This window comes from Vulpes lagopus, chromosome 16 (genome assembly GCF_018345385.1).
Source record: "Vulpes lagopus strain Blue_001 chromosome 16, ASM1834538v1, whole genome shotgun sequence".
NCBI classification, from domain to species: domain Eukaryota; kingdom Metazoa; phylum Chordata; class Mammalia; order Carnivora; family Canidae; genus Vulpes; species Vulpes lagopus.
This window is the reverse complement of record NC_054839.1, coordinates 48,907,977-48,934,251: the sequence shown is the minus strand read 5'-3', so window position 1 is coordinate 48,934,251 and position 26,275 is coordinate 48,907,977. Positions and strand designations below refer to the sequence as shown.

The 26,275-nt window shown below is 33.0% G+C and overlaps 1 protein-coding gene across 1 annotated transcript; it reads left to right on the top strand.

The window, feature by feature from the left end:
• Nucleotides 1-5,702: 5,702 nt before the first annotated feature.
• Nucleotides 5,703-7,132, top strand: LOC121476993 (COP9 signalosome complex subunit 3-like). Its single transcript, XM_041731166.1, has one exon. The coding sequence runs from the start codon at nucleotides 5,727-5,729 to the stop codon at nucleotides 6,936-6,938; it is 1,212 nt and encodes a 403-aa protein (XP_041587100.1). The 5' UTR covers nucleotides 5,703-5,726; the 3' UTR covers nucleotides 6,939-7,132.
• Nucleotides 7,133-26,275: the final 19,143 nt, after the last annotated feature.

Sequence of the window (26,275 nt, the reverse complement as noted above, 5' to 3'; positions counted from 1 at the left end):
CTTTTACTATCTAATTTAAATGACAACTACATAAAGCAAATGTAAACCTGTATTGATGGGCCCACAATGTATAAAAACATAATTTGTATGCAACTTTTGGTGCATTTGACTCATTTTTGTTTCCAAAGCTAGGCATGACTGAACAGTCCTAGAATAAAAGCAAGGCACAACCAGTTTGTGTTTCCTACTCAAGCCCTGAATATTAGATCCCTAAACAGTATAGGGAAGGACCAGTGCAAATTCACAAAGAAAGGAAGGAAATATCACATCTGTGTATGCTCCATCTTACACTGTTTTGAAGCTTTATCTCCTAGGAGTGCAATTTGATACAAACTATGTTATGCATTTCTTTTAGATTCTGAATCTGAAAGAAGTGTTTTGATGATTTCCCTCAGCTACAAAGAAGTAGTTAGAATTCCAAACTTATTTATCAGGGTAATATATGACTCTAATTGAATATTTCAAGATTGTTCTACTTAAACTTAGCTTTAATGATGAAGGAGAAAATGTCAGGTACAGAAGAATTACCTTAGATTAAAAATGTCCCCACATATCTCTAGTTTTTTGAAATCCCGAGATAGAACTAAACATAATTGCCTAGAACAATGTAAAAGTAAAGATGCCTGTTAGCAAAATAAGATAAAAAAATAATACTCTGCTTTCAATTACTTTATTTACTATATAAGTCACATTTTCTTCAATATTTTGGATTTACTGACATAATTTTACACCTTTACACATCTATGGACCTTATACAAGGTCAGTACAGACTCTAGGCTGTATTATATCATTAGAATGTATATAAACTAGTCACTCAGTTTAAATTAATCTTGTGAAATTATATAGAACATCTTCATTGTAACAGTCTTTTGCATAGAATCTAGTAGAATGAAATATTTTAGGAATGACTGATGCATTAGAAAACTTTGGAGCAGTACATGTTTGTTAAATAAATGCCAAGAATGATTCACCAAACTTAATGTAACTGAGAGGTAAGTATATTGGTTTATAATTTTGTTCTCTCTCAAGACTATAATTTTGGTCAGCTGATGGATGAATGGACATACTGAAAATATAGTCATCTATTGACTCCACTTAAGGATCTTATTGAATATATCATAGGCGTTTGGTTTCTTAGAGAAAATTATCCAAAATATTGGCAAAATATCTTGAATTTTTTCAAATAATTATGAACTTTATTTTGTATTTTTTGTATGATGGCATGGTTTGTTTAAGAATTTTTACAAGAAATGGTGCTGAGGATTATTAATAATTTCTCATTGTTCATAAACATATATTTCAATAGCATACAATTTCAAATACCCTTAAATCTCAACCTAAAAATTCAGTATGGTGTGATCAACAGTATGTTTAGACATTCTCTTTACAATTTATTCTTTTTATGACACTGGAGTTGTTAATGCTTGCATTTGCTTTTCTTAATGTCTAGACAGTAGTTAGCTATTCAGCTAAATAATTTTCTTTTAGTATGATCATGCAAATATAGTTCCTTGTTTCAGCTTCATTAAGTCATTGTTATGACTATTAAATATGCTCCATTTGATAAGGTACAAAGTTCTAATCATACGGTTATTTCCTTCTTTTGTGATTTCACTGTACAGAACTGTATTATCTAAAAAAAGTCCTCACCAATGTTTATTTTTTTATGCAATTAGATAAAAGAATAAGAAAAGCTCATGATATAGCACTATTGTTACTGTTGGATTTGACAACAACAACATAAGTTTCACCACCGGTTCACTTAGATCTAGTTTTACTTGCCTATAGGCCATCTCTTCAATTGGTGTTATTTGCATGATACTTTCCTTAGAATTAAAAGGAAGCAACTATTCTAATCTCTTAATAAATAACCTCATATTTTAAAAGTTTTTTGAGCTCTTACAATGAAAACTATTCTAAGAGAATTTTGATGCTTTTACATTTACCACTTTTATCTTCAAAAATCAGACTCTTAAAGATGACTTTAATTGGTACAGTACTGTAAAATTCACATTGTACTTTTATATGGGTTTTATATTGTAAACTTCAAAAAACAACTCCAAATATGCCAGGAAAATATTGTGACTTCTATTATACACATGTGGAAAATCTAGTCCATCTTAATAAAGCAACACATTCAGGAACTAATAGTAAATGCTTAAACTATACTAGTGTCTTGCTTCCTTACCACTTATAAATAGATATTTATGCTATGTAATAACTACTCATATTGTCAGAACACATTTGAATAATACTTAGATAATAATAGTAAAAAATAATAATCCTAACCATATTAAAGGTAAAAGTATCAACAAATAATTCATATTCTGTATTTATTATCTATCAGTATTTTGCTATTCATATTACATTTATTTCCTTATAGAAACTCTCCACATAAAGTAAGAATGCCTCCATTTATAGGAAAGAAACAGCAGTTCCGGCAATTACTTATACTTCACAAGATTATGAAATATCCCCCTTAGTTAGATTAAACAATAAAGAAGTCCAACATAAAGACCATAAGAGAGTTAAACTCTCTGACTCAACTAGCTCTAGACAAGCATCCAAAAATGAAGCCTGAACCCTTAACTTACAAGAGGAGTCCACATCATGAAAGCAGATTATCTTCTTTCCAGATCCCTGACACTATTCTCCCATGAAATTTCTGCCACCCATTTCTCTAATCTCTACCCAGTAAAGAAGTCAGGCTTTCAGTGCAACAGAACATAAGTTAGAAGCCAATCTTCTAAGCATGTTTCTCAATCTCTCTCTCTCTCTCTCTTTCTCTTTCTCCATCCAGAGCCTTCCCCATACACCTCTCAGTAAACTAAAGAACTAAAAGGGTATATGAATGAACTGACTTAGAATTCATGATAATCGTGTGAAGTTTAGAATTTAAAGTGAAGAGTACATCTGCAAAATAATGGCCCTATTTGTTTCTATGTTTTGTTTTGTTTGTTTGTTTTAAGATTTATTTACTTATTTTAAAGAGAGCAAGCACATACATGAGCAGGGGGATGGGCAGAAAGAGAGGGAAAGAATCCTAAGCAGACTCTCTGGGAGCACCGAGCTTGATGGGGGGCTTAATCTCACTACCCTGAGATCATGACTTGGGCCAGTATCAAGTCAGAGGCTTAACTGACTGAGTCACCCAGGTTACCCATATGTGTTTCTATATTCTAACAACTCTAATATCACATGTACTAATATGCATCAGAAACATTTAGAAAATGCATTTATTGACAATTGGGTGACTATTTTACAAATATCATTCCTACAGTGTTCTACTTATTCTAGGAAAATTTATTAATGTTGCCCTCTTAACTCTAACATTTCAATTATAATTTTGCCTGAGTCAAGAGGTTAATCATATAAGACAAATAATTATATTTACATGAAGTATCTTATGTTCCATCTTCAAAACTAAGAACCTATAGACACTAGATAAAAGGGCATGTGCATGATTTGTGGGGAATATTCTTATTTACTACTTTATTCCTATTAGCCCTTACTAATTATTTTTTAAGATCTCATATTTGGGTCCTTTTTAATTATTATGTCAAAAGAATGTCTTTGTTTTCAAAGCAATGACTCTGCTTGATCTGATAAGCTCCATTTGGTCATTGGAGAACCACTTTTCTGTCTCCCACATTGTTAATCATTTCATTACCAATACTCTTTTACTGTTACTTTAAAACATGCATAAATACACATACACATGTATATAAACCCATATACTGAGAAAAAGCAGAGAAAAGTCTCCGTGAATCTGGTAGTTAATCTCTCTAACCTTCAATTTCTGCACGTATGAAACAGGAATAAACATACCTTGCAGTTTAGGGATTGGATAAGATTGTCCATATAAAACACTTAGGTTAGTGCCTGTTACTTGGTAAGGGTTCACTTGATGTTATCACTGTTGTCATTATTATGCCAACTTCAAGCTCAAATTTCTCTCTTTGTTTTCCTAAAGAAACACAAATTTATAGTATATGCCAGTTGTTTTCAAATCTGGCTATCCACCAATATCATAGAACTAGATTTTAACAACAAAAAAGAATCTTTGAGTCTTTATTCCTGGGGATTGATTCCATAGAATTGTGTTGGATTCCAAGTTTATACTTTATTTTATTTTTTTAAAGATTTTATTTATTTATTTGAGGCAGGGAGAGAGAGAGAGAGAGAATGAGGGAGAGAGAGGGAGAACACAAGCACAAGCACAGCAGGGGGAGCAGCAGGCAGAGGCAGAGGGAGAAGCAGGCTCCCCACTGAACAAGGAGCCCAATGTGGGGCTTCATCCTAGGACTCTGAGATCATGACCTGAGCTGAAAGCAGACACTTAACCGACGGAGCCAACCAGGTGCCCCCTCCCCAAGTTTATATCTTTAAAAACATGATCTTTGGTTTATTTTGAAGTTTCTGGCCTTTAGAATCACTCCACAGTATGAAACTGCCTTTGCTTTACCACTACAGCAAATTGCCTTTGCTTTACCACTACAGTTTATTTGGATTCTCTTGTTCAAGGCTATAAGCTCTTATATTTAAGAAATATACTAGTTAATTCACCAATACTGATAGAGGGCCAAGGTCTGACTTTCATTGGTCAATATGTATGATAATTATATGTGTCCATGGCAAATGTTAAAAAGCATATGTCTATATCATTCTATTAAAAGGTTGTTTTTAAGTAGGATAAAGTTGAATTTTTATTATTTTATACTATTAAGAGATTATTTTTAAGAAGAAAGATCAGTTAATTTTGACTCACTCTAATAACTGAATTAATTGGTTTTCCAGTTTTATGTTTCTGGTTTAAACATTACTTTCCAACCAATCCATCTTCAATATGTAGTTCTGCTTTTTTATGTTTTTGTTCTGGAAATATTTATATTACAATGTAATTTACATTTAAATCTCTATTAATCTAGGAATGATATTTATTCTTCACACATAATAGGAAAATTTAACATGATTTTAGGCATACTTTCACAACATTTTTGCTATTTACCATATTAAAACATCCTCCTTTTTTGCTCAGGAAGTATTTATATCCTAAAGAAGAATAAGGAATTGGTATTGATCAAAGCTATATTAATTGATTACTTTTGTGTTTATTTTGTAAAACATTAGACATATACATGTAGCCATATTAACAAATATACATGTTTCCAAACACATCATCTGCCCAGGCAACTATAGTTTCCTGTAATTTTTGTAAGGACTAGATTTATTTATTCATGAGAGAGAGAGAGAGAGAGAGAGAGAGAGAGAGGCAGAGACACAGGCAGAGGGAGAAGCAGGCTCCATGCAGAGAGCCCCACATGGGACTCGACCCCGTCCAGGATCACACCCTGGGCTGAAGGTGGCGCTAAACTGCTGAGCCATCCCGGCTGCCTGAGTTTCCTGTAATTAACATAAATCTTTATTTTAATCACATACCTAGACAGGGATATGCAATTAAAAATAAAATATGGCCCTCGGCTGCCGGCCGGCGTGCCCTCGGGAAGCCTCCGCGCCTATTTTAGTCCCGCAGAGTGCAGAGGGAGCTCTCGCTCGAAGGGCTCCATTTCCAGGGGCGGAATGATGACCGTTGTTACTTAAATTTTCATGCTCTTTGATTCAGTTAATCTCATCAACTTGCACATAGGATGCTGGACTCAGAATTCAAGTAATCAGCTGCAGGCTGCGAAGGTCCCTTTACCCTGTTTCTTTATCTCTAAGGGCAAATGACTCAGCTTTGTGAACTGATCAACAAGAGTGGGGAACTCCTTGCAAAGAACTTATCCCATCTGGACACCGTGCTGGGGGCTCTGGATGTACAAGAGCATTCCTTAGGCGTCCTTGCTGTTTTGTTTGTGAAGTTTTCCATGCCTAGCGTTCCTGACTTCGAAACATTATTCTCACAGGTTCAGCTTTTCATCAGCACTTGTAATGGGGAGCACATCCGATACGCAACAGACACTTTTGCTGGGCTTTGCCATCAGCTGACAAACGCGCTTGTGGAAAGGAAACAGCCCCTGCGAGGAATCAGCATCCTTAAGCAAGCCATAGACAAGATGCAGATGAATACAAACCAGCTGACCTCAATACATGCCGATCTCTGCCAGCTTTGTTTGCTGGCAAAATGCTTTAAGCCTGCCCTCCCGTATCTTGATGTAGACATGATGGATATCTGTAAAGAGAATGGAGCCTATGATGCAAAGCACTTTTTATGTTACTATTATTATGGAGGGATGATCTATACCGGGCTGAAGAACTTTGAAAGAGCGCTGTACTTTTATGAACAGGCTATAACTACTCCTGCCATGGCGGTCAGTCACATCATGTTGGAATCATATAAAAAGTATATTCTAGTTTCTTTGATATTACTTGGAAAAGTACAACAGCTACCGAAATACACGTCTCAAATTGTGGGTAGATTCATTAAGCCTCTTAGCAACGCGTACCATGAGTTAGCACAAGTTTATTCAACCAATAATCCCTCAGAACTCCGCAACCTGGTGAACAAGCACAGTGAAACTTTTACTCGTGATAACAACATGGGGCTGGTGAAGCAATGCCTGTCTTCTCTTTATAAGAAGAATATTCAGAGGCTAACCAAGACCTTTTTAACATTATCGTTACAAGATATGGCAAGTCGTGTGCAGTTATCTGGACCTCAGGAGGCAGAGAAATATGTCCTACACATGATAGAGGATGGTGAAATTTTTGCAAGTATTAATCAGAAGGATGGAATGGTCAGCTTCCATGATAACCCTGAAAAATATAATAACTCAGCCATGCTTCATAACATCGATCAAGAGATGCTGAAGTGCATAGAGCTGGATGAGCGACTAAAGGCCATGGACCAGGAGATCACAGTGAACCCCCAGTTCGTACAGAAGAGCATGGGATCACAAGAAGATGATTCTGGAAACAAACCATCTAGTTACTCTTGAAACTAACATCCATCCTGAGTTAGATGAAATTTATCACCTTGGCCAGTGGCAAGTGTTAGGAGGGTAGCAGGGAGGACCAAGCCTGTGTGACCTGGACATTAAGAAATTACATTTTGTTTTGACATCTTCAGTCCTATGTGCTTTAAGAAAACCATTCTCTCTGCAAAGAAAGGAAAAAAAATTCAAACTTTAAAGTCTGTTGTGGATTTATGTATCCTCAGATTAATGTTGTTGCATTAAATCTACATTTTTGTTTTAAATTAAAAAAAAAAATAAAAAAAATAAAAAAAAATAAAAATAAAATATGAAGTCACTGAAGACCATAGGAAAAATATATGAAATATAATCTGTACATATTATATTTAATTATATATAATTTTATGAAACATTTTCTATAACGTTTTATCTACCTTCTTGGATTATTTTCCATCTGTTCTGACCTCTCAAGAGCTCAGACTCTTCATTTTGTGATCTATATTATAGTAAGTTATTTATATCTCCTAGTACGAGGTTTGAGCACATAGCCCAGGTCAACTCAATCCATAAATTCCACCCTTTCAGGTAATGCTAGAAATTCTCAGAAAAAGTATTATTTTCTTAACAAATATACATATGAATACTATAGTTCTGAAAAATAAGGAGCCAAGTTTAGTAGAACCAACCAAAGGCGGCATGATAAATGAAGGAATAAAAACCAGACCGTGGTGACAATTTGTAGCTACTTGATCAAGCTCTGCCAAAGATGAGCAATTTGAAAAGAATCTTCAGTAATGAAGGCCTATAATATCAATTAATCAAAATGTCAACCTTAAAAGTAAAACAGCCAATTATTTTACTCACAAAACGGCTTATTTAGAAATAGCAGAGGAATTGACATTTGGGACAAGCAAGCTATAGCAAAAGCCATAGACAAGTCCAGAGAACAAAAGAAAGGAGCACTCTTTTATATGGGAAACAAGAGAGGTGGAAGGTGTCATTAAAAAAAAAGTCCATTGGAGTGAACTGGGATTTCAAAGTGTAGTAACTTTTTAATGGCTCAGTTATGACAGTCTCTCATTGGCTGGGCTGTTGGCAGGCAAGGAGAAAATTTTCTTTCCTTCTGGAGTGATAGTAGTGTGGATTAGGGAGACTAGCAAGGCAAGATGGGTCTCTTCCTGTTGAGGTCTGAAATTGAGGATTCTTTCTGTTGGAGTCTGTTATTGATGTCATGTGGTAGTGTGTGAGGACTCCCCTTCCTGCCCTCCTTGCTCCATTTTTAAATGAGGTACCCTTTTATCAATCTTCAATAAAAATACAATTAAAGTTGAATTATCTCCGAAGTACAGAAACATATATTCTTATATACTCCCGCCAAGATGTAAACAATTACCATAGAACATTAGTGCCAAGGTAAATTGTTATAACATTACCATAGGGAAATTTGGCAATCTGTCTAAAAATTTTCAGAGGTTTCCAAAAAATCGGAGGTTTTACTTCTAGGTTTTATCCCAAAATTTAGACATAAGAGTAAAAAATATATGTATACAATTTGTTCACTGATATTTCAATTTAAAAAATCAAGTGCTTGGCAATAGGGAATATGTTAAAATAGTTTTATATACCTTGTGAAATCATACAGCTATCAAAAGTCATGTGTGTGCGACTTCAGAATGTGGAACATATTTACTCTACTTATGTTAAAATATTGGTTGCAACACACAGTATAAATATTCAGAATTATAATCACTAGATGTAAAGAGTAAATGATCTTTATTTTCTTTTGTATTTTAGATATACTTTATATATTTTCTAAAATAGATATACTTTGTTATCATATATTATTTATAATAGTGCATATTATTTATCCATAAATATATATAAATATCCTCATAGAGCCTCTGCTGATAGTACCAACCAAAAGGGTTTTTCTTTTTTTAAACTTATTTTTATTGAGATATAATTGACATAAAGTATTGTATAAGTTTAAGGTTTAAGTATGTTGATTACATTTATATATTGCAATATGGTTGTTACCATAGTATTGACTAACATCTCTATTGTGTCACATAATTATCATTTCTTTTTTTGTCATAGGAATAGTAATATCTAGTCCATTAGCAGCTTTGAAATTTATAGTACAATATTGTTGTTTATGATTACTATGCTGTGTATTAAATCTCTGAGACTTCTTTATCAATTGGTTCTAAACATGTACTATTAATCAACATATTCCCAATTCCCCAATGCCACAGCCTCTAATAATCACCATTCTAACAAATTCAGCTTTTTGATATTCCACATATAAGTGATATCATACCACATTTAACTTTCTCTACCTGACTTATTTCACTTATCATAATGCCTTAAAATTAAAATTCATGCTTGTTGTCATGAATGGCAGTATTTCCTTCTTTCTCATGGCTGAGTAGTAGTCCACTGTGTGTGTGTGTGTGTGTGTGTGTGTACATGTATAAAAACTTCTTTATCCATTCATCAGTTGACAGACACTTAGGTTGTTTCCATATCTTGGCTATTATAAATACTGCTGCAAGAAACATGGCAATGTGAATATCTCTTCAGTATCCAGTTTTCATTTTCTTTGAATATGTATATATATATATATATATATATATATATATATTCAGGAGTATAATGACTGGATCATACATTAGTTCTATTTTTTAATATTCTGAGGACCCTCTGTACTCTTTTCCATAGTGACTAGAACTATAAGAGACTACTATACATAATTATATACCAACAAAGTGGATAACCTAGAAGAAATTGATAAGTTCCTTTTAAGATACAATTTAACAAGACTGAATGAGGAAGAAGTAGAAAATCTGAGTAGACCAATAATGAGAAAAGAAGTAGAATCAGTAATTTAAAACTTCTGAGGCAGAAAACCCCAGGACCAGATGGCTTCACTGGTGAATTCTAGCAAACATTTAAGAAGATTTAATGCCAATACTTCTCAAACTCTTCAAAAAAATTTTTGAAGATAAGGGAACACTTCCAAACTCATTTTGTAAGCCTAATATTACCCTAGTCCAGGTAAAGATATAATGAGAAAACTATAGGCCAATATCCCTGGTCTGATGTGTATAGGTGCAAAAATTCTCAACAAAATACTAGCAAACCAAATTTAAAAACACAGTAAAAAGAATATACATGTGACCAAGTGGGATTTAAACCTGAGATGCAAGGATATTTTAATATACACAAATCAATAGATGTAATATAGCACATTAATAGAATGAATATAAAATTCATTTGATTATCTTAATAGAGGCAGTAAGCATTTGACAAAATACATTTTTTCATGATGAAAACACTCAACAAATTGGGTATAGAAGGAATGTACCTCAACATAATAAGCTATATACAACAAACACACAACTAACATCATATTCAAGAGTGAAAAACGGAAAGCTTTTTCTCTAAGTTGAGAAACAAGACAAAGGTGACCATTGTCACAACTCTTATTCAACATAGTACTGGAAGTCCTAACTGGAGCATTAGGCAATACAAATAAGTCATCTAAATCAGAAAGGAAGAAGTAAAATTGTTATTATTTAGAGTTGAGATGGTCTTCCATTTAGAAAATCCTAAAGACTCAACAATAAAACTTGGAATAATCAATGACTTCAGTAAATTTTCAGGATATAAAATTAACATATAGATGAGTTGCATTTCTGTACACTAACAGTCGAACATCTGAAAAAGAAATAAAGAAAATTATCCCATTCATAGTAACATCAAAAACGATAAACTACTTAGGAACAAATTTAGCCAACGAAGTGCAAGATCTGTGCAATAAAAACTTTAAGACTTTGATGAAAGAAATTGAAGAAAACACAAATGGTAAGTTAGTCATGTTTGTGGATTGAAAGAATTAATATTTTAATATGTCATGCCACCCAAAACTATTTATACACCCAATGCAATCCTTATCAAAATCCCTGTGGCATTTTTCATAAATAAATCCTAAAATTTATGTGGAGCTACAAAAGACCTCAAATAGCTAAAGCAGTCCCGAGGAAGAGAAACAAAGCCAGAGACATTGCACTTCCTGATTTCTAACTATACCACAAAGCTATCATAGTTAAAACAGTAGGATACTGACATAAAAATAGACATGTATCAAAGGGAGAAAAATAGAGAGCCAAGACATAATCAATCACATATATGTTCAACTAATATTTGACAAGGAAACTGAAAACACTCAATGGGGAAAGGGTAGCCTCCTACAAATGGTGTTGGGACATAAGTATGGGGAATCTGTTTTGGATAACACCAAAAGCTCGGGTAACAAAAGGAAAAATAAACAAATGGGGCTATACCAAATTCAAAATTTTCTTCACAGCAAAAAAAAAAAAAAAAATGACTAAATGAAAAGGCAACCTATAGAATGGGGAAAATATTTGCAAACCATATATCTGATAAGGGGTTAATATCCACAATATATAAAGAACTCCTACAGTTCAATGTCAAAAAGATAAACAATATAATTTTAAAAAATGGGCTGAGGAGCTAAATAAACAGTTCCTGAAGAAGATAATCAGATGGGCAAGAGGTACAAGAAAGAATGTTCAGCATCAGGAATCATCAAAGAAATGCAAATGAAATCCAAGACAGGTATCACCTCATACTTGTTAGAAAGGCTCTTATCAGAAAAACAAGAGCTAAATCTTGGTGAGGATCTGAAGATAAGGGATTTTTTTTTTTTTTTAAACTAAAAGTTGAGTTAAAACCTTTGGATGGTTTGCATTTTGAAATCTCAGTGTCTGGCATGAGGACATATCAAACTATAGCAAATTTAGTTAGGTATAGAAATAGTCCAGCTATATCTTAGTTTCCAAACAAATAATAGCGGTGATAAAACACCATTCCAGATCTGCAGTATACAAAATTTATTAGATAGTTTTGTTTCAATCTAGAATAACAGTAATATTAAAGGATTCATATTCCAGGGAAATAAAACAAGAGTTTCTGAATAGTGAAATAGAAGTCCTACTCCAAAGTATGATATCTTGATTCCAGAAATTGCTCTAATCCATACCTGGAAATACTCAGAAGAGGTTGTTCAGTGCAAAATCGTTCAGCATCTGAGGCCAAAGAAAGTGGTAGTATCTTGGTATCTAGGGTAAAAATCTATAATAAAATCTGTCTACCTGGTCATATATTTGTGGGAAGGGAGACATCTGGGCAAATAAGGTCATTCATGAATAACTGCCATGGAACTTGAACTGTGAACTAAGTTTTATTTAATGTCTGAGTGCCTACCAGGTACAGACTTTTTGATTGAGGCATTGGATGTGGTTTATCTAGGCTAGACATATAATTGATCCCATAAAAGAGTATACTTATGAATGTGAAAGGGGTGCTAATCAGATGGACAATAGGAGAACTGACATAAAACAGAACTATTGCCCAACAAGCTTGAAAGTTGTGTCACCCAAATGATAAGTAAGATACCACAATTTTTTTCTTGCACTGTTTATTTATTTATTTTTTTAGCCAAAAGGGTTTTCCAGCTCACTGAAGTCACTTTTTCAAAGTATTTTACATCTTTCTTAGTTACAGGCTCAAAGAAGTATGAGTTCAATAAATATTTGCTGAATAAATGGATGAATAAATAAAGGAATGAATATTTTTAGTTTGTTTCTAGAACTTCCTTTCTTCAATATTATTATACAGAAATGTATAAAGGAAATAAGCTCTACAAAGAAAGTAGAACACCATAATTACATTCAAAAGAAATTAGAGGAAAAATGGAAAATGCTTTGTAATTTACACCTACATTAACTGTGAATGTTAACAGATTAGGTATTCCATTTTTATTCACATAAATAAAAAATGATTTAAATTATGAATAATGCTAAGATGAACTAAAAAAGAAGGAATACTGGTTTTTAGCTAACTATAACGTTTTGACATGAAATGTAGTAAAATTTCTAATTTCAATCTTCATATTATGTAAAAATGGAACTTTAAAGTAATGTCATAATAGTTATTAATTCTTTTGGAATTAATTATGGAATTAATCATGGTAATATGACTCTCATTAGTACCACATTTGTTATAATTTTGCATATACTATCACATTTGTTAAATTACCTTGAATATTTAATTAATCGATGTGGTTATATAACTTTTGCCCTTTATATAAGGCAGAGTAAAAAGATTATTTGTAGGTCTTTGGTGGCAGTTGAGTGTAGATTTTAAGGAAAATAATGGAATATGAGAAATAATAAAGCTAAGATCAATTGTGATGAAGAATGAAAATTCATTTTTATAATGCTTTTAGAAGAAATAATTTGTGTGTTATTAACATAGTGGCATTTTTAGAAATCATTTTCTATCTTTTTTGAAAATTAACCAATGGTATAGATAATATGGTTCTTTACAGATAGGAATATACCAAAAATAACATCTATTAGCATACATTGTAATAGAATATATATGAGGGAAACAGGGAAAGCTTGGATTGGTGATTTCCATACATGTTGTGTGGCTGAAATAAGTACAGGGAGGAACATAAGGAGGAAAGAAGTTAAATCAGAATGAGAGCAATTGCGATGAGTCAATTTTGAAATGGAATTACGATGAAAAAGAAATTAGAGATGAAAAGCACCTAATGATGAATGGTAAAGAATAACCAGTGGGGACAATGAGACAAAATTGAGGTAGCTAAAAAAAAAAAAAAAGAGTAAAACTTAAAAAGGCATTTGTGGCATCTGAATTATTGTTTATAGATTTTTTAGTTAAAATTGTTCAGCCTCAGAGTTGGAAAAATGGAACTGTTTATATCTCACTTCCAGTTGGGAGGAAGTTGGTATTCATTCACAGATCAGTTTCAATTGAAAAGGAGAGATAGTGATAAGAGGTGAGAGAATATTTTCACCCTAGAAGATAGATAAAAGAGAAAACTAGATTAGGAAAATGTCCCTAAATTTAAAGTGTACATGCTCTTGAAGATTTAGAAAGAATAGTGGCAAGTAGTACTATCATAGACAAAACTAACTATAGTGGTGTTGTGTTGCGTTGCTTTTTGACCTTTTGGCTAAGGTCAAGTGTATAATCTTGGTGCAAGATGGCATTATGTAGATCATATTTATTTTATAAAGTTTATTTGACTTAGTACAATCGATTAATTCATTATGCCCATTTGAGAAAGGAATGTTTTAGGCTGAATAATCTGTGATGGGAATATTCATAGCACTAGAATGGTCAAAGATTAATTGATTTTAATCTAAAGTCTGTCTCTAGATATGAGCCACAGTCCTGACCTGTTTGACTGATTTATCAGCTTCTTAGACAAGGGCATAAATAGCTTACTTCTGTAATGTGAGGGAGATAACAAAGAGAGAATGTGTGAAGAGCTTTGAGCTAAAAATATAGTGTACTTGGGGAATGGTGTGGGACGGTAGTTTTTGTACATACATTTTAAAGATAACAAGAATTTCAGTGTGTGCTGAATGTAAGCTTCAATGTGTATTAGCGGTCAGTCAAAATTGACACCCCAAAGGATGCCATATGAAGAGAATTATTGATTTCAGGGCAAAAAAAAAAAAAAACAGGAACCATCAGAAAATATGCATAATACCTATATTATAATATTTGGATGCTACAGTTTAATAAAAACATAATGAAGTCCACGATACAGAGAAGTTTTGATAGAGATCTAGAGACTACATCATAGGGATGACTGGAGGCAATGAGTATGTCTAACTTCACGAAGTAAACTTAAAAAGTGAAATAATAGTTATATTCTAAGTTAAAATATGAAGGAGGTTTATATTTATTGTGTGTATTCTGATTATAATAATAATAGTCATTGGAAATTAATGAGACACATATCAACCGCAATGTAAGGAACAACTAGGGTTGTTTAGGTAGCATGCATTTTCCTATGACATGAAGAATTTCTTCTTTGAGGAAGCCGTTACACAAAGTTTTGATGTTTATTTACCAAAGATGTCATCGAGCAGATTCTTCGTTGATGGACTTATTTCTCGTCAAATTTATCTCTGCTGGGATGGCTCAGCAGTTCAGTGCCTGCTTTTGGCCCAGGATGTGATCCTGGAGTCCCGGGATCGAGTCCCACATCAGGCTCCCTGCATTGAGCCTGCTTCTCCCTCTGCCTGTGTCTCTGCTTCTCTCTCTCTCTCTCTCTCTCTCTCTTTCTGTGTGTGTCTCTTATGAATAAATAAATAAAATCTTTTTTTTTAATTCATCTTTGCCTAATTAGACACAGTAAGTGAAATTATGTAATAGTATGTGACTGCTTGAAATTTTTAGGAGGGAGGATTTTATGGATGAATTATTTCTAAGGAAGAAAGAGGAAGCTATGACCTCTTCTCAGACCCATGCCATGGGCTTCTCACTTTCTACCCTATGATTCTCTGTCAGCACAGTTGCCTGACTCACTTTAGGAATGCCCGAGCTCATGCATGCACAACTTGTAAGGAGGGAGAAACACCTGGGATTCTTTTAATGTTTTTTTCTCAAATTATTGAGTGGACCATATAGTTGGTCAACTCTTCCTCACATTGGATTACTCTTTCTGTCCTACAGTGTCCTACTGTCTTTTGTTCACACCTAAATTTTTCCTCTGATCCCAGTCTAGGAAACATGGGCTAAGACAATTGTCACACATATTTAACCTATTCAGGTTTTCAAATAACTTAGTTCTAAGAAAATACGTTCTAGGATTATATTCTAATTGATTAAAAATTAGGGCTATTTCATGAGATTCCATGTTATTTTTACATAGATGCAGTTTTCAAAAATTCCTTTCTCTCTCTCTTTCTCTCTCTTTTAAAATGGAGGAACCCAACGTGGGGCTTAACCTCACAAACATGAGATTGAGACCTGAGCTGAGACCGAGTTGGATGTTTAACCAACTGAACCACCCAGGTGCCCCATTTTCTCTTTTTTTTATTTTTATTTTTAAATTTTTATTAGAGATTTTATCTATCTATCATCTATTATCTATCTATCTATCATCTATCTATTTATTTAAGAGAGAGAAGGAGAGCTCAGAGGGAGAGGGAGAGGGAGAAGCAGAGTCCCCACTGAGCAGAGAGCTTGATATGGAGTTCAATCCCAGGACCCCGAGACAATGACCTACGCCGAAGGCAAATGCTTAACCTACTGTGTCATTGAGGCACCCCTCTTCTTTCTATTGAGGTATACTTGACCTATATATAACATTATATTAGTTTCAGGTATACAACATAATGTTACATATTCGTATATATCACAAAATGATAAAAGTTATTTCTAACATGTCCCTTGACATGAGAAATAGGTAATGTAACATAACATTCTATCTATGATATAAATAAGAATAGCAATTTTTTAAAGATGTATTTATTAGAGAGAGAGATTGAATGAAAGCAGGGAGGAAAGGGAGAGGGAGAAGCAGAACCCCCCACTGAGCAGGGTGTGCAATGTGGGGCTTGATCCAGGACTCGAATTATGACCTGAGCTAAAGGCAGACCCTTCACTAACTGAGCCACTCAGGCACCCCAAGAATAGCAATGTTTTTGATAGTAACATCCAAATAAGTATTTTATCTCTGTTTCCATTTTGTCAGAGTTTTATTGTAGATTTTAATTATGGATAAGCAAGTAAGTGCTCTACTTACAGGAAAGCTATTTTTATGAAATCATTGGTTAGGGAAAACTCACATATCTACCATTACTTTATTTACTTATATATTTATGTGTTTATTTAATTATAAAATATTTACTATGTGTCTTCTATTTGCCAGAAAGTTTCAAATGCTATAAAATTTTAGATGAAATGTGAAATAATGATTTTTTTAATATTATCATCAGAAAAGAAAACACCTCAAATGCATGAGTCTATGAATAAATATAACAAATGCCTCCCTCCACCTTCTCCACCTTCTCTCCACCTTCTCTCCTCCCCCTTGCCTTTTGGCCAACTGATTGACTAAAATATCAAACACCAATGTTTGATCAATGTATCCATTAAAATGTGAGTGAAGCTTGCTCAGGTGAACAATCCCAGATTTACAAATTTCTAACCTGTGAAGGAATTTATAAACTCTTTGAACAAGATTTTTCCAAGGACTTCTGTAGGATTAAATGCTTTCTGTAGTATCTATGTTGCCAGCAGTGAACACTTTGGTATAATGTGTCATCTGAATGATTATATTGAGCAACTACTAAGGCCTTGGCTTTTAAGTGTCAATGTGATGGATATAATGTTTACATTTTTAAAAATACTTGTATGCAGGGACAATTTTATTTATGAGATGTGACTGTATTAATCAGGGTGCTCCAGAGAAACAGAGCTAATAGAAACTACAGATATATAGAAAGAAATTGATTCTGAGGGATTGGCTCATATGATTATGGAGGCTGAGAGGCCATATGACCTGTCATCTATGCCACGGTAGAGGCACAGAAAAGCCAATGGTGTACTTTCAGTACAAGCCTGAAAACCAGGGGAGTCAGTGATGAGACTGATGTAAGCAAAAGTTGTTTTTTGTTTTTTTTTAATAGAGTTTTTTTTCTTAAAGTTTCTCCTTATTTGGACTTAAGACGAGAATACATGTGCATTTAAATTATCCTCATTTCTATTATAGTTTTAAAGACTGATTCCAGAAAGATTTAGCATGTGGTAGAGAGAGCTGAAAAGGGAGAAGTAATAGCTCTAGCTGTCTGTGGTGTAGAAGTATAAACTCATCAATCAGAATATTGGTATCTTACAAACTCAAACAAAAGACAGCAAACCTTGGCGCACCTGGGTGGCTCAGTCAGTGAAAGCATGCAACTCTTGATTTTTTTTTTCCAACTCTTGATTTTGGCTCAGGTCATGATTTCAAGATTATGGGATCAAGACCTGCATTGGGCTTCATGATGGAAGTGGATCCAGAAAAAAAAAAAAAAAAAAGTCAGCAAGCCTTTTAGTGATGAACTGATATGATACTAGTATAAACTAGTATCTGTCCTCTCACTCAGGTTTAATACATGAATTTACACAGTGGTATATAATTTTATAGATCTAATTTAAAATGAACCTATACAATCTAAAAAATATTTTAACTCTAAAATTACATTTTATTTTTGATTTAAGATTTGGTAAATATAAATCTTAGGAATATTGCATTTATTACCTTAGACAGTATTGCTTATTGTCCTGCCAGTTGGCAAACTCATTGTACTGGAGAACAAAATTGTAAGTGAGACTCATTATCTTGTATTCATTATGAGGGAACAATTGTTATTGTGTTTGGTAAAAGGGATGCAGACTTAGCACAGATCACCCATTTGTATTCAATAGGACCATTCGCTCAAATCACTGCTTCTCTGTTCACTGTTGCTTTTATTGAGACCATCAGGATTTACTTTTTCTAAAGTGCCACTGTTGTGTCTGTAAAGTTGATTTGGTTAGATGCATTTGTTCTGCTACTGCATGCTGAAGAAAAATTGACACCTAACCAGAAACCTTTTCTTTGTATAGTTTAGGTTTATAACCAAGCCTGTTTGCATACAAGCAATGGTTATTTCTGGATAAAATGGTAGCATTACTGCTCTTGGAAAATAGTCTTCAAGTAGGGTTTACATTCAGATATTTTTCATAATGTTCTGGATATCTAATCAATAATTGTACATTTTAAATATTAAAATTTTTTATATTAATAAGAATATGTAGGCTATTGGGATGTGTAGACATCCATGCTGATGTCTAGGAGGACGTGCTCACAGGATTCTAATAAAACCTTTAGGGCTATTATTAAAGTTAAACAGTATGCGCTAAAATTGAAAGCCATCATTAAAAGTCCTGGAAAAGTAAATAAATAAAGAATATAGAAATGCTCATTTTTCCCCTATTCGTCTTAGAGGTACCATGATCCTCCTAAAAAGCCAGATGAAAACTCATTTTGTTCTCCTGTTCTCCTGTTCTCCACCATGTTCAATATATTGCCAATCCTTCATGTCTTCAAGTAAAATATCCATTAAGCATCTCCTTTCAATTTGTTCTGAATATCACTGTTCTCATAATACTTTTAGCCCTTAGTGCTTTGACAATTGTATCTTTCCAACAGTTTTCCTTGTTCCAAACTTGTCCTCAACCAATTCTTCATCCTGACACAATAGTATCCTTTTAGAATAAGACCTTATGATAACACTGTCAATTGATAAACAAAACAAAACAAACTTCTCTTCAGCAATTTCAAAATAAAATACCAATTCTTGGTATAACCTGCAACATTAGAACTCAATGTGACCAAAGACTACTTTCTGGCCTGCCTCTCATCCCATCCCTTCAGGAACTTAAACTCTAGTCACATCTTCCTCCTCTCTTAAGATTATTTCAGCCTAGAAGAGCCTTTATTCCAGGGTACAACTAGAAATCCTTCTCAACTCAATGACATGCAGATCAAATATTCCACCTCTCCAATCTTCAGAGTAGCAGTCAATTTCGCTTTTCATTACTAAATTGATACAGTTTTTATTCTGTAATAATATGTATAGATATTTGGTTATTTTAAAAGAGGGGTCATCTCATTGACTTGTCCAATACTTCTATAATAGTAGAACAACATTGACATTTTGTTGAATAGCTATTGGACAATATTTTTATTATTATAAAATAATTTTGTAATAACTAATATTTGTGGAATGTTGACTAAATCATAGAAGGTATTCTAGACACTCAGTTAGTTCATTCAGTCATTACAAACACAGTAGGTCTTACTACTATCCATGTCTTTCAGGAGTAGAAAACTAGAAACAAAGTTTAATTACTTTCCTGAAGTTTCAAAGTGCCAGATTGATATTTGAACCTTGATAGTTACACTCTAGAACCATAGTCTTAATGACTGTGTTTATTCCCCAACAGGTAATTTTTTAAAATTCTCATTTTTTCCAGAAACATCTATCAATTTGTTTTTAATAACTGGGGCTAATATTTTATTTTATTGTTTTTATTTATTTGTAAAAAAAAAAAATGAAGTACCAGCTTATTTTAAATTGGCCAGACTTATGGAATAACATTTTCTGTTCTTGCAGTAAATGCTGTTTAGAATACAAATTCTTGTTTCTGTTACCTCTAATTATCAACTATTTTATAATGCTACACTGAATTTTCTGTTTTCGAAAATCCTAGTGCTCCAAATTTTTTCATCTACTTTAGTCGGTTAAGATCTAAAGAATGAACTATACTGCCATTTGCTTTGGGATGGATCTTGCAGCATCCAAACACTGGTCAGTTTCAGAAGAACAGCATCACTAACATTTAAATAAAGGGAATCACCCATATGTCAGGAGCTCAGCAGAACTGGTAGAGAGAACTGAGCTGCCAGGTGCAAAGGCTAAAATTGAAAGAGATAAACTTTTGATCATATAGGGTGCTGGTATAAGCAAGAGTCTAAAACCTGAGAAAGTACTGACTATCTCTCCACTGTTCAGTTTTTCTGCACAGAATGGCAAACAGCAGAAGGTAAGGTGAGCCATTTCAGAGTGGCAGTCATCTCATTCTCTTGAATAAAAGAGTCAGGCATTTTACGGCATCTGAGGTCCAGGGGAAAGGGAGAGGAGAGGCTAGGGGTTGAAAGGTACTGGGTACTGGGTGAGAGTAGAAAAGCACCTTTAAGTTTTCTCCTTTCTCTATCCACAAGTAGAACTTGAGGAAGGGTACTTAGAAAAAGAGCTCTGCCCAAGATCACAGAGAAAGAGACTTAGGAATGAAGGCACCAGTTCTAGGAGTGAGGGAAAGAGTGTGACCAGCCAGGAGACCCTGAGTTCTGATTACAACTCGCTTCAGAGACTGCCATGCAGTGGCTGTTCACCGAGTCTGGTGTGGGGATAGCAGCTTTCCCCTTGAGGCTGCCAGGCAAAGCCTTTCTAACTATCTGTAGTTGGGCCTGAAAATCACACATAGACTCTTAAACAGGAGCTGGATTTCTCACTGTAGCAATGACAGTAATAATAACATAAGCTGATGACTGGCTCATAATAAGCCAGGTGCTGCCCAAGGCACTCTAATTATATTAACTTCTTTAGTCCTTTTTACAACTCTACAAATGTATTATTATCAATTCACTGTTTCTAATGAGGAAACTGAGAAACTGTGATGAAATATAACTTGCTCAAGGTCACAGAGCCAGCAAATGGAGGTATTTCAAGATCATTCTTGAAACTTTTACATGAAGTTTTCTCTAATAGTAACCACTCAACTGTTTCTTGAATAAAGAGAAACCTGAATGAAAGAAATAAATTTTAAAAATAAACCAGTGGATCCTCAGCACACTCTATTTCTTCTAATCATATTGTGTAGACATAGATACACAAAGACAAATATATAGAAAAATGTACATGTTAAATTTAGAAGCATAAATCCACAATTTTATATTTTGTATAGGATTCCTCTGGTAGAGTGGTTGTTGATATAATTTCCTAAATAACACCCAAATGTTTTCCTTGGTGAGACATGTCTCCAAACATGTTTTTGTCATATTGAGGATTGTCCTTGGTATTTAGGTAGAGGTGAGGATCCTTTGAATGTGGCAGTATTGAGCATGCCATGTGAAACAAGACCACAAGTCTGGTTGAGCTGAAAGGCAGATGTTAAAAACAATGATAGCAAAGAATTTTGATCCGAATAACTGATACTTTAAGAATATGGCACATGTATTTGTAAAGTGTTATATAAACTAAAATATAAATCAAAGAATAATATTAAAAGCAAGTACGAATATTACAAGTTTGAAAGCCAGGCAGACTAGCAGAGCAACATAACAAAAAAAGGGGACACAAGAAAAAGTTTCCTAAAATGTGTGAATCATATCTAAATAGATAATACCACAAAGATCTAGAGCTTTAAGTGTTTAAGTGCAGGAAACCAATCTCAGAGGCATAATAGCATCTAGCCAGCAGATATGGGGATGACCAGAAATAATGCCCTTGATATGAACTATATCAGTCTCTTCAAAGATAAGAAAGAGCTAGCTCCATATACATTTCTTATGCAGGAGAAAAACTAGTGGAGGACTAAGATAATTTTTTTCTCATATCAAAGTGAAATTACTTATGACATCATATAAGATGATATTCCTTTCCTCACAAATAATAACATTGGGTTTCTTTATCAATGTAAAAGTGTGTTTATGTGTTAAATAGATTTTGCTGCCTTAAGATACTTAGAGAATTGTAATCGACATTTCCGAGGTAAGGAAGTCAAATCAGAAAAAAAAAATTTACATGGGTGTGTAAATTGTATTTTTCTTATATCATGTGGATGGTTGCTAGTAAAATCAAACTCAAGATTCTAAACATTATAGTCCAGTATTGTATTGAATTGGGGTTTAAGAGAGGAAAGTAGTATTTGCAAAGTATCTATTATGAACCAGTCATTATGACAGTTGCTTGGTATATGTGACCTCATTTAATTATTCCTCAAACCAATAAAATCTGAAAACAATATTACTTAAGATTAGGTATTCTCTTTGTCCCTATGTTACAAAATTAAAAATTAATTTGGCTTCCTGCTTCAAGAAATATGTGCTTGTGGAAGATAAGACTGCAAACCAATAAAAAAACCATACTTACCAAGATTAGCCTCTTTCTCATCAAATTCTTCCTATTCTATGGCTACTAATCCAAAACTATGTCATAAATTGGGATTAATTTCAGCTAGTTCCCTTCCTTGTAAGATCCTTCTTTAAAGTACCAAGCCCAGGTTCTAAAATTCTATGAAGATCATCATCTAATTTCTCAAATAAAGATGCTTCTAAATCTCTATCAAAATGGTGCTCACCCACGCTGAAGTAGATCTAATAAATTATTTTGCCTGTTTTAATGATGGTAATTGAGGAATTCTGTATTATAGCCATTACACAATTTTATTCATTTTATTTTATTCTGATTAGAGACATTATGGTTCAAAAACCTTTTAAGTTACTTACTTAAGATCACAGACATTGCAAGTTGAGAAACCTGCATTGAAACCATGGTCTTTTGTTTTCCAATGGCCATAATGTTCTCATAATTTGAAATTGGCTTCTTGTAGAAACACTTCTATGTTTGCTTCTTCCTGGCACACATTTTACAGTTTTTCTATTAGATGTAAGATTGGGTAACATAGATTTTTAAATAGCCTTTGGATAGGTGGAACTATTAAGCTACATATTCAGATGTGATATTTGAACAAATTATCAAAACCAAAAAAAAAATTCAAAATAAAGATAGGTGTTAATGATTTCAGTGCTTAATATCTATAGAAGATAACTTCTGGCTTTATTTTGTATCTTGGATAACACTCTTTCTTTAAAACATATTTTATATTCTGAAAATTAGTGTCATTTTTGAACATCTGATGATATTAACTGACCTCAGTTTTAAGCTGAGAACTCAGAATAACCTTTTAACTGAAGCTTAGAGCATTCATACAGAGACTCTGAATAACTTCAATTTGTCTTTGAACACAACCTTTGCAGAATGCACACAAAAATGCTCCCAGGCCCCCTTTCTATCCCTTTATCATGGATGAATGACTTAAAGATCACATCATCACAAGCTTCAGAAGCAGCCTTTAACTTTTAACCACTAAAAATCTGCTCAGACTTATATGAAGTATGCAGAATTTCCATTGATTTCAGGGGAAATACATTATTTAAAAATTAAGTTTAACAAAAAAGTGAATGAGAGATGGAGCAGATTCAACTGGGCCACTAGGATTCTTCTCCTATCTATGAAAATGTAAACTGTTTTTCTTTGATTCTCAGATTTTAGTAACTCAAATGACTTATTTCATATAAAGAATTACTATTGTTAAAATATGTTAATGGTATGTTATATAGAACTGGTCAACAATGTATTCAGCATTCTTTATCTGTAAATATTAAGACTTCTCTAAGTGAGAGAAATTTATTGTGAATATATAAACATGTCCTGTATAATTTTCATAGTACAGTAATTCTGGTATTTTTGTTTGTGAATTTCTTTTATCATTTGCTCATACAGTTAAGAGTCTTGCTCTTAAACTGCCTGTGAAAGATTGTTTAAATTTTATTTATTGAATGAATTAAATAGAAAATAGAGTATAAAATTAGTGTATTTATATCAATTGAATAAAATATTTGAGAAACAGTGATTAAATGTAGGCCCTTAGCTTTTTATTTTCCTTTTAAGAATCAAGAGAATTTGTCATTTTGTTAGATTTTCATGAAACTCATAATTTAATATGGAACTTTTAATTGAGGGTCAGAATCTAAATATAAGTACTATTTTCCTCGATATTATTAATGTTTTAATGTATTTTCCAGTTGAGTGGAGGCATCAGAGTAAATCAAATCTACAAACAAACAAACATGCAATGATCACTTTAATGTTTTGCAAGAAAAATAAAAGATAAACGCAGGAGGAAAAATAGAAGAGAGAAAAATGTGCAGGAGATGTTATGATTGCTGCATTCTAAAGAAAATGATAGAGTAGATCCAAATTTTAAAGGATGAAACTTCAATAGATATTGTGAATCTTGTTTGTCAATAATGTATTACAGGTCTAATTTTCTTCTTTCTGCATGTAATTTCTCTAAAAGGATAAAACATTTTTATATGTCTGGTACAGCACTGTGCTATTATTCTTATCAATTTAAATTTGTTTTTATTCCATAAATCTCTTATTTCGATATGTGGAATGCTTTTATTGTGATTAAGATAACTGATTGTATTGGAAGTAATAGTTTCACAGCATCATGAAATAACTGAAAATTTAGGAAAGGAAACATTTAAATTCATCATAGGTTATATTATAAAGTATAGTAAGTATCATGAAATCTAAATATGCATCTCTAAGAAAAAAGGTCAGAAAGTTACCCACTTTTTGCAGAATGATATAGGAAATTAATAAACACTTGTATAATTTTCTGGGAAGATAAATCAGTACAAAAAACTCTAGTCATGTGAAGCTGCCAAAGTCTGAATATTTTAATTTTCAAATGATTTATTGTTATCTTCATTAAACCAACTTGAAATGTATATTATCCTTAGTTTTCATGTTAAAAAATTTACACACGTACAAAGTTGCTATGGTTTTCTATTCTAAGCTTTACAAATTTATTTATTGGACCAAGACTTTGTGTTTGTTTATATCATTAATGTACTTGCTTTTTAAGTTAAGCTAACCAGTGACATCCATGTTTAACGAATAAAAAATAGTTTTTCTAACCTGTGTTAATGTAATGAGGTTTTTAAAAATATAAATTGTTTTACTTTTATTGTTAAGCTAGTGTTATTGGAAAAAAATGTGCACTTCTGTGTGTGCAAGTGTGTATGTATATGCACACATATTTGTATTTATATTCATATGAATGAACATGTGGATGAATGGTATATATATATGCATTGATTTCCCCACTAGTTAGAATGACACCTGCATTTCAAATTATTTTTCCAATGTTACATAAAAATAATCTTGTACAAGTATAAATATTATTCTATCCTTCAAGAATATACAATACTTTATCTCAAAAATTGGATTTTTAAAATATTTTTAAAATTATTAGAGACAGAACATGAGCAAGCAGGGGGGCAGACAAGGGAGAGAAAGAGGGAGAAGCAGACACCCCACTGGGTGGGGAGCCTGACATGGGGCTCAATCCCAGGACCTTGAGATCAAGACCTGAGCCAAAGGCAGCCACTTAACCAACTGAGCCACCCAGGTGCCCCGGAAAACTTCATTGTTAAGGTGATTTATTTATTTAAATTATAAATGAAACCAATAATATCACATATATATATATATATATATATATACATCACATCTTCTTTATCCATTCATCAGTTGGCAGCCATTCAGGTCCTTTCCATAGTTTGGCTTATGTTGATAATGCTTCTATAAACATCAGGACCCCTTCGAATAAGTATTTTTGTATCCCTTCTTTTTTTTTTTTTTTTAATTTTATTTCTTTGAGAGAGGAGAGACAGAGAGAGAGCACAAGTAGGGGAAGGGGCAGAGGGAGAAGTAGACTCCTCGTTGAATAAAAAATAAAGGAACTAAAAATAATCATGTTTTATTTAGGAATAAAAAAGATGGTGAATTAGGCACAGAGCACAATCTTGTCTGTATCCAACATAGTTTAATACTTTGTATTGCTTTTATCATTTTATAGCATTCATATTTGTTACAATTCTCATCATTCTTTTTAACCAACACTTATTTATTAAAGACAACTTTAGAATTACAAAGTGCTTTTTCTCTCATTTAAATGCTTATTCACATATCAATTGAATGAAATGATCATTTAAATGCTTATTCACATATCAATTGAATGAAATGATCTGGAGAATGTATTATTTCTGCCATATGAAATAT

Excerpts from the sequence above, each read along its gene's own strand:
- LOC121476993 (XM_041731166.1), top strand. The coding sequence starts at position 5,727 with ATGACTCAGCTTTGTGAACTGATCAACAAGAGTGGGGAACTCCTTGCA.